At 49.9% G+C, this 8535-nt stretch overlaps 1 protein-coding gene across 3 annotated transcripts; it reads right to left on the reverse strand.

Moving 5' to 3' along the window:
• Positions 1-626: 626 nt before the first annotated feature.
• MYCN (MYCN proto-oncogene, bHLH transcription factor) lies at positions 627-5198 on the reverse strand. 3 transcript variants are annotated; one of them, XM_065730692.1, is made up of 3 exons: positions 5013-5198; positions 3256-4081; positions 627-2189 (listed from the first exon to the last, which is right to left on the reverse strand). In XM_065730692.1, exons 2-3 carry the CDS (start codon positions 3983-3985, stop codon positions 1591-1593), a joined length of 1329 nt encoding a protein of 442 aa, XP_065586764.1. In that variant the 5' UTR covers positions 3986-4081; positions 5013-5198; the 3' UTR covers positions 627-1590. The 3 variants fall into 3 exon arrangements, with proteins under 3 accessions (XP_065586764.1, XP_065586763.1, XP_065586762.1); XM_065730691.1 differs by lacking the exon at positions 5013-5198 and adding an exon at positions 4254-4375; XM_065730690.1 differs by lacking the exon at positions 5013-5198 and having other exon boundaries at positions 3256-4137.
• Between the last annotated feature and the right edge of the window lie 3337 nt (positions 5199-8535).

Raw genomic sequence — 8535 nt, forward strand, 5'->3', positions numbered from 1 at the left:
ATCCTTTGCAAACCAAACTATGCCTTACTCTTCAAGATTGGCTTGGAGAAAGAACATCAGAAGTACCTGTACAGTTGAGAGAATAAAATGGGGCCCTAGTCTTAAGGAACCAACCAAAATATGACCAGTGTTATTTCACAGTCAAGTCTTGCATGTGTTTCACAAAACACCTACCAATTTCCAGACTACATGCCGCAAGCTTCACAGCTCTCCATACTCCATAACTGCATCTTCAGTAGGACTGTTAACTTTTAGTAATCTGGCACAGTAGTAGAAGATATCTTTGGCTAAACTGGTATTAACTGGATTAGCCCCTCTCACACTCCACTGTATAGTCCGTGTTCCAGAAGCCTTCCCAAGACATCCAAGTCTCTCCTTTAACTGTGACACAGCCATTCCTCCACAAGGATTCCGACATCACAAGAGACATATGAAGCGTGAAAGAAAATTGTTCTCACAATTACTTTTTAACCAGAACTGGCAATGTCCTGACTGGCTGACTTCGTAAAACATCACCTGAGAGTTCACATCCCCAGCTACAGGACTAGGTTTTTCTATTTCATAAACATTGCAAAGTTAAAAGATTTTATTTCAAGGAACTTCGTTTAAAAGAAAAATAGTAAATGGCACATCATGTAATTGCTATTTATTTTCATAAACATGAGGTATTTCAAAGTGCTATAAGACGCAGCACTAAATGTACACTGTTGGAAGAAATTAAACACAGAACTTTGCAGTTACCCAGTTCTATGCACCAAACATTAACAAATACATTAACTGGAAGAAACAGGCTAGGAAAAGGCATATATAGTAAATTTCTTTACAAAAGTTTCTTAGTTCAAAAAAGTGATAAAGTAATATCTACTCAAAACTTTCACAACTCATTTTCATACGAAAATATAAGTATCAAATTTAGTTATGTATCAGCATCATACTAAAGTATACAGGCAATGTAAGAATTAGTACAGTACATAACAGAGATTAACAATATATTTGTATACAAAAACATGCTCCTCAAACATTGAGGTATTACAGTACTTAGGTATGAACTTCCAGTCTAACACTGGCAGCAAAAGCCACCTCTCATAACCCAAGACATGTACAAAAGGCAAGATGTGTAGATGGTATTTACAGAAAATTCCCAGAGGGGTACAAATGCTAACCCCCTAAAGTAACATCTGTTAGAACGTAAGCACCATAAAAATTAGGAATGAATGTTTTAAACTCAACTAGATGTCATCAGCAGCTCCAAATGCTCACAACAATAAAAAAAAAATAAAAAAAAATCACCATCTACAGTTCTTAAGAAGAAAAACAAAGGCAGTCCATTGTTGTTTGGTAGTCCTACAATAAACTCCTTGCAAGAACCATCCATTTGCTCCGTACCCGGATAATAAAGTTTGTCAATTACTTCAGGGACTGAACTGAAAAGTAAAACCAACATTCTTAACGTCAAAAAACACAATTTATTTTTATTTATTTTTTATTTTTTTTTAAAGAATCAAAAATGTGCAAAGTGGCAATGACTGTCCTGGTCAGCCAAAACAAAAAAAAAAGAACAAAAAAAAGAAAAAAAAAGAAAGAAAAAGTTTAGCAAGTCCGCTTGTACTCAATTTTCTTTAGCAACTGTTGTTGCCTGGCTTGCAATTTCTCCTTTTCTAGCAATAACTTCTGCTCCTCTGCCTGAAGGGAATGGACATATTCAGTGGCCTTTTTCAAAATCACAACTTTTGCAGCTTTCTCATTTTTGACAAGTTCTGGAACGTGGTCCCTTAACGTGAGGAAACTGGACCGGAGATCATTACGCCTTTGACGTTCCAAGATGTTATGGTTACGTCGACGTTCACTATCCTCTGAATCAGAGTTTCGAGGACTCGAACTCTTAGACTTTGGTTGGATCATGGGTTTCACTGGACGGGGCACCTCGGTTTTTAGCTTTTTCTGTGGCGGAGCATCTTCACTCTCCATATATGGAGAAGGAGCAGCATAATTATGCTGCTGGTGAATTGGTGCACAACGCTTTAAAATTAGTTCATTCTGCTGTGTCCTGACCGATGGGAAAGTGGTATTTTTAGGACGCACTGTAATAGTGAGGGTGGTAACAGCCTTGTTGGAGGAGGAGCGTCTTTTCTCCACTGTCACGACATCTATTTCTTCTTCATCATCCTCTTCCTCTTCATCTTCATCATCTTTTGGATAAAGAAAATGGAAAATGAAATTGTTATTATTTTCTCAGAAAACAAATACTGATTGACAAAATGTGCACATTAGAAATACTAATACAATAACTGGTGGTAAAAATAGGGTGTGCTCACTGTCCATGACCAAATACAGTTCTAAAGATATATAACATGCGCAGAATAACTGATTTCTGTAAGTTTAGGAGGTTTAACGAGGCTTGCTTTTCATAGGATATTCCGAGTTTGAAGGGACCCATAAGGACTGTGTCCAACTCCTTTCCTTTATCCACTTTTAAATTTCAATAAAAGTGGGGCTACCACCCAACTAATCCCAGCGGCGAGAAGTTTTCATGCAAAATGCATTTATTTTTACTATGGCTGCAGACCTGGGGCACAAAGTGCACACGCAGAGCTACAGCACAGCCCCGGGTTGGTGGAAAAGCAGACGGAAAACGAAACAATCGCTGGGTTTGTTCTCGCGCAGAAGGTGAAGCTGCTCCCGCCGGGGACCCTTTAAGCCGGCGCTTGGTGCGGTGCCAAGAAGACAGCTGTTGGAAGTGCTTCCTCACCCAAAGCTGTCAAACCAGACATTAAAGGGACAGCAGGCTCCGCGAGCCGAGACGGATCGCCAAGTTTACGGTGACGATCGTACGGATCCGCTCGCTTACACACCCACAACTACTACACCAAGGTACCGATTTCTCCGATGGGAACGGAGGGCGTTTTAGGTTCTGTCAGTGTACTCGATACGGGCTGCCTGTCTGTTCCACCCTCCCCACACTGTAAACATCCTCCACCGAACGCGGCTCAGCACGGCACAGCCCCTCGCTTCTAACCACACGCCCCCTACCACGGCCCCCGGAACGGCACACAACCCGGGAGGGCAGGAGGCCATCGGGAAGCCCCAGGAGCCGTACACCCCCGCCGGAGCCCGGCCACCCTGCGCCCGCTGCCTCGCAGGAAACACAGCCCCGTGGGGCCGCAGCCCCCGGCCCCGCCGCGCCTGTTGCTGCTGCCGCCTGCCGGCCGGCCCGCACCCCGCACCCCCCGCCCCGTCGAGGCCCGCCGCGCTTACCCGAGTCGCTGAGCGTGTCGTCCCCGGAGCTGCTGCTGCTGGCCCGGCTGTCCCCGGCGGGACGCGGCGATCGGCCGCCCCGCACGGCTTCACCGCCGCTCGGCGCCGCCGCCTCCCGCTTGTTGACGGGGAAGGGGAAGACCACGGCCGGGTCCACGCACTCGGGCACGGAGCCGCCCAGTTCCGCGCGCCCGGGAGCGGTGCTGGGGCCGTTCGCGGCTGCGACGGCGGCGGTGGGAACAACCGGGGGCGGGGGCGGCGGGGCGGCGGCGGGAGGCTTGCCCTGCAGCTTCTCGCTGACCGCCCGCTCCAGTTTCTCGCGGGCCGAGAAGCCGCTCCACATACAGTCCTGGATGATGATGGAGTTGAGGTTGTTGCTCGCGCCGAGGCCCGTCTCGAAGAAATCCGCCCCGTCCGCGCCACCCCACAGCTCGGCTTCGGGGGGCAAGAGGAGCAACTCGGACGCCCAGTCCAGGGGGTCAGCGGGGCGGCAGCTCCCCAGGGCCGCCCCTCCCCACGGCAAGGGAGCCCCTCCCGGGGGGTGCTCCTGCAGCCCGGCCCGGCTGGGGGACAGCGGAGGGGTGGGCAGCAGCTCGAACTTCTTCCAGATGTCCTCCCCGGGGGGGGCCGAGTCCGGCCCGCATAAATAGAAATCATCTTCGTCCGGGTAGAAACAAGGCTGTAAAGAGTCGAACTCGAGGTCTGGGTTCTTGCTGATCATTCCCGGCATGGCGGGGCTCTCCGTGTCGATTCCCGGGCTGGGGGCTCCTGTTAGAGGCGGGTTTTACGGTAGTTCCACCAAGGAGAGGAGAGCTGCGCCCAGAAACTAAAGCAAAAAAACGGATATAAAGAAACGAACACAATTAAAACACGAAGAAGGACGCCTGTAATTCCCTATCACGTAGGGAAAAAAAAAAAAAAATCCCATCAGGATAGCAAAAAAAACAAAACATCAAAAAACCAGCAGCCTTTCCAAGTTGAGCAGGAACACACCGCACCTTTTCGGACGCCGCAGGGCAGCGGCCATGAGCCGCTCCGGGGTGCACACACACACCGCCGGTCCTGCACGGAGCTCCGCGCTCTGCCCGACCGCCTCCAGCGCTCGGAGCAGCACAGCCGCGGGCAGATGCACGCCTCTCTGCAGAAAGCCCTCCAGATACGCGACCACAAGCAGAGGAAGTTTACTCCTTTTGTCATTTCCAGTGCAGCGGGGGAGGGTTGGGGGGGGGGGAAGGATGCAAAGGAGGCGCTCCCCGAGCCGCGCAACCCCAAGGAATCCAGCAACAGCATTCACACCGACGCACACCAAACGCATTAACACACCCCAACAAAGCCCGACTCGCCACAGGAAGTTTTCACCCCTTTTTGCAGTTGAAGACGGCAGCAACCCGCTCCGCACGGCTCGCCCCGGGAGCAGCGCCCTTACCTCGGTGCCCCCGCGCTACCCGCGCCCGCTCACCCGCAGCCCCATGCTCCTCCGCATCGGGCATTGAAACCAAAATGAGTTCTCAGTCCCGACCCAGCGAAGGGAAAACGCTGTGCTGTGTTGCGAACAGCTGACGGAGAGCAAAAGGGGGAGGAAAAAAAAAAAAACACAACACAACAAATCCGTGCAAAGCGCTCTGATGAAATGCACCGAAACGCGGCTCAGCTGCTCGCCCCCGCCCCGCCCCCTGCTCCTTTCCAGCATTGTGCGCTTCCCCGCTCCCGAAATACACGAAACCGTTAAAAACGCGAAGCGGCAAAGAGGCACCTACAGAGCGCGGCGAGCTCCGTGCGACCGCTCCGCAGCGCAGCGCAAATATCCGCTCAATGAAACCCCCATTGAGGGCCGGCGGAGCGCTGCCGCTCCCGTCCCATCCTCCCAGCTGGATGTGGGATTGTATTTATTTCATGGGGGTTTTGTCCTCCCGCTGCTGGCAGCCCAGAGCCTGCCGCTTCCTCCTCCTCTTACCTCCCCGCTGCCGGCGGTGGGTGTCGCGAGGGGGAGGAGTGGCGGGGTGGGGGAAGGGAGGAGGGGGGGGGGGGAGAAGAAAAAAAATAAAAATAGCTGACACACCCGGGGAACATTAAAAAAAAAAGGGGAAAGCGTGGTGTAACCCCACCCCCTGATTTCCATAGAGCAGGGAGGTGCCTCCGCTTGGCGCCAAAAGCCCCATTCGCTCTTTATTCTCCGGTGCGGTGCGAGGCGCGGGGCTGGGGGGGGTCCCGGGGCCGCCCCTCCCCGCGGGGCTACGGCGCTGTGTGATGAGAGCGGCGGCCCTAATCTGCGGGCGCCGAGGTGGAGGAGGAGAAAAAAAAAAGAAAAAAATAATTAAGGACGGGAATAAAGGAAGCGGCTCGAACGCGAGGTCGCCCCCGCTCCGGGCTTTATAAAGAACTAACACACGGACTGCGGTGATCGCGGCCCCGCCACCACCGCACGGCAGCTCCCGGCCGGGCCCGGCGTTCCGCTGCGCGCGGCGACACCTTGCGGAGGGCCGGAGGCGCGGCGGCCGCATGCGTCCCCCCCCACGGCGGCGAGCACCCGCCGCTCTATCCCGTTCCGTCCCTCCGGTACGATCCCGGTCCGGCGGGCGCTCGGGGAGGCGCCTCCCCGCTCATAGGCTGCGGGTCGAGGCGGGGATGTGGGCGTTGCTCGCGGCTTGCCGCTCGTGTGCGGGGCGAGCCCGGCGCTTTCAAAAGCGGTAGTTCCGAGAGAGGGTCCGCGTGAGAGTCGCTGGGGAGGAGGGGGTTTGTAAGAGCTGAGGAGGACGGCGACAGTCCCTACACCGTGCACCTTCACCACGATCCCCCTCCCCGTTGCGCCCCAGCCCCCGGGTCTGTGCTGTCCCATGGGGTGGTGACCTCTCACCTCCATCTTGCTCTTGGGTGGCTCAGACTGAGGTTTCAAGGTCGATCCAGGAAGGTGTGGTGGCCTTAAACGTTCTGCCGTCAGCTGCAGAACTAAGAACATTCAGAGGGATTGGCCGGATGGAGCTGGTTGGGCCTGGCTGCAGCACGGGGTGCCCGAGGAGGCAAGATGGTGGCTGCTGGGCTCTCACCTCGGAGCCCTGCCCCACGCCATCATGGCAGTGGTGCATCCCCCATAGCACAGCGACCGCCTGGCAGCGGTGTGCCACCAGCGTATGGGCGGGACTCGGGGCATGGGGGGCAGTGCAGTGCCAATCCAAGTGATGGCAAATGCTTGTATGTGTTTCGATACGTTGGCTAAACGCAGTCTTGGGAACTAGGTTTCCTGTCATCGATTTTTTTGTCAGTGTGCACATCAATGAACAGCTGTTTTCAAGGGTGAAGCATAGGAAAGAGTAAAATGTCATCAAAAATCTCTGATGAACATCTTGAGAGCTCACTGAGAATTGTACCCGCTGCCATCAAACAAGCCTGCATTAGTGTCACAGGAACAAGGTAAAATATCCCATCATTTTAATGTGTTCTTTTTTCTTTTGTTGCTCTCTTCTCCGTGTCTTAATGAGAATATAAATATTTTTTTTTGTTTAAAAGTTGTTTTCCGTATCATAAATTTCATGAGGACTGCTCCAAAAGTAATGCCCCCAATTTTATTATCTCGGATCACGACATCGGAGGCAGATGTTGGTGGTATATGGCAGTAGAGGTTAAACCTTCCCACCAGTGTTCCATTATATTTTGTTGCTGTGTGACAAAAGGCAGCACAGGGGCAGTGCGACAGAATGGAATCTGACATGGAAGTGTGTATGAATAAAAGGTGTGGCACAGAATTCCTTATTGCAGAAAAATGGTACCCACTGACATTCATTAATGCTTGATTAACATTTATGGAGACCAAGCAGTGGATGTGAGCACAGTGAGGCAATGTGTGGTAGTTTATGCAACAGTGCTGTCATAGCAGCTGTGGAACAGTGGCTCACTTCTGCTCATGTGGATTTTTACAAGCATGGCATGCAGGTTCTTGTTCATGGCTGGTGAAAATAGTGAATGGTGATCACTATGTTGAAAAAAAGTGCTTTGTAGCTGGAAATTTTCTCTACCAAATAGTGTTGTTATGCTTTTTGTGTTTGTTTTGTATTGACTGTAGTTTCTATGGAAATAAATAGGAGGCATTACTTTTGGAGGATCCTATGTATATGCAGCCCAAGACATTTCCTCTTCACTCAGTGCAGCCCAGGCAAGTCAAAATGTTGGACACCCGTGCTCAGTATGATTGGAGTTGAAGTACAGGGTGACTTGGGATACAATCTTAAATTACAGCTTGGCTAAGAGGTGGCAGCTGGCTGCAGTCAGTCATGGAAGTGGCAGCACACCATGAAGTGGAGCAGTGCTGAAACCCTGCTGGATTTGTGGCAGTTTGCTGTTGAGATGTTTGGGGTGCCTGGATTTGTTGGTTTGTCCTCCGTTCCCAAACTTTGGATTCAAGATGGCTGCTTGCATTCATTAGCTGATGTCTGCTCAGCACTCTGAAGATGCAAAGCCTTAAGAAAGCACTGAGCTTTATTAATTTGTTTGGGTGGTTTGGTCGAGCAAAAAAGTGTGGGTGTTCTTAATTTATTTCTTCTATCGTTTCAGTAGCCTTTAACAGGTTGCAGCTCATTGGTATTCCTTTTACCATATATAAACAATTTATTTATGCTCATAATTTGAAGACTTACCACAGTTTATATAATTATTTATGATTTAAATGTAATCCTTACTATCAAACTGTCTTTACTATGCTTTAAAGTAATTCATTTTATCGAGCTATCAACTTGTAGTCTACTGTGGCATGTAGTGTGATATCTTTTGTACCAGACTGTGAACATTAATGAAATATAATGCTCAAGACAAAACTTCTAAAGTGATTTTCATTGTGGGAAAACAGAAAAATGAAGAAGTGAAAGCAGTACACTGAGAAGCGTTACAGCTGATAAGCACTAATTCTAAAAACCCAGGTCACTTCCTTTGCCTTGAACACTTAAGAAGGACATGAAAACATTGTGAGAATCTCTGTAATGTCTGCACACATCTGTGTGGTTTTTTTTTTTGTTGTTGTTTGTTTGGTTGGGTTTTTTTGTTGGCACTTGGCTATTTTATCAATATTTCTTTCTCTGATTTTTTTGGTTCTTTGATCCCTTCTGTCCCTAAAATAGCATGTATCAAGAGGACCAAGCAAGTGGAAACCTGAAATTCCCTTTAGTTACTGTGCACTTAGAATTACTTCATATCACTGAAACATCTTGGGAGTTAAGATGTGTTTAGTTCAGAATTGGGTCTTGATGAAAGCCATACAATGATAGAATGGTTTGGGCTGTAAGATATGCTAAA

Source organism: Cyrtonyx montezumae, unplaced genomic scaffold (assembly GCF_038088225.1).
Source record: "Cyrtonyx montezumae isolate F1298 unplaced genomic scaffold, pur_monq_1.0 scaffold_13, whole genome shotgun sequence".
In the NCBI taxonomy this organism is placed as follows: Eukaryota; Metazoa; Chordata; class Aves; order Galliformes; family Odontophoridae; genus Cyrtonyx; species Cyrtonyx montezumae.

Coding starts and splice junctions, on each gene's coding strand:
- MYCN (XM_065730692.1), bottom strand. CDS start 3,985: ATGCCGGGAATGATCAGCAAGAACCCAGACCTCGAGTTCGACTCTTTA. Junction 2,190..3,255: donor CGACACGCTCAGCGACTCGG/GTAAGCGCGGCG, acceptor TTTATCCAAAAG/ATGATGAAGATGAAGAGGAA.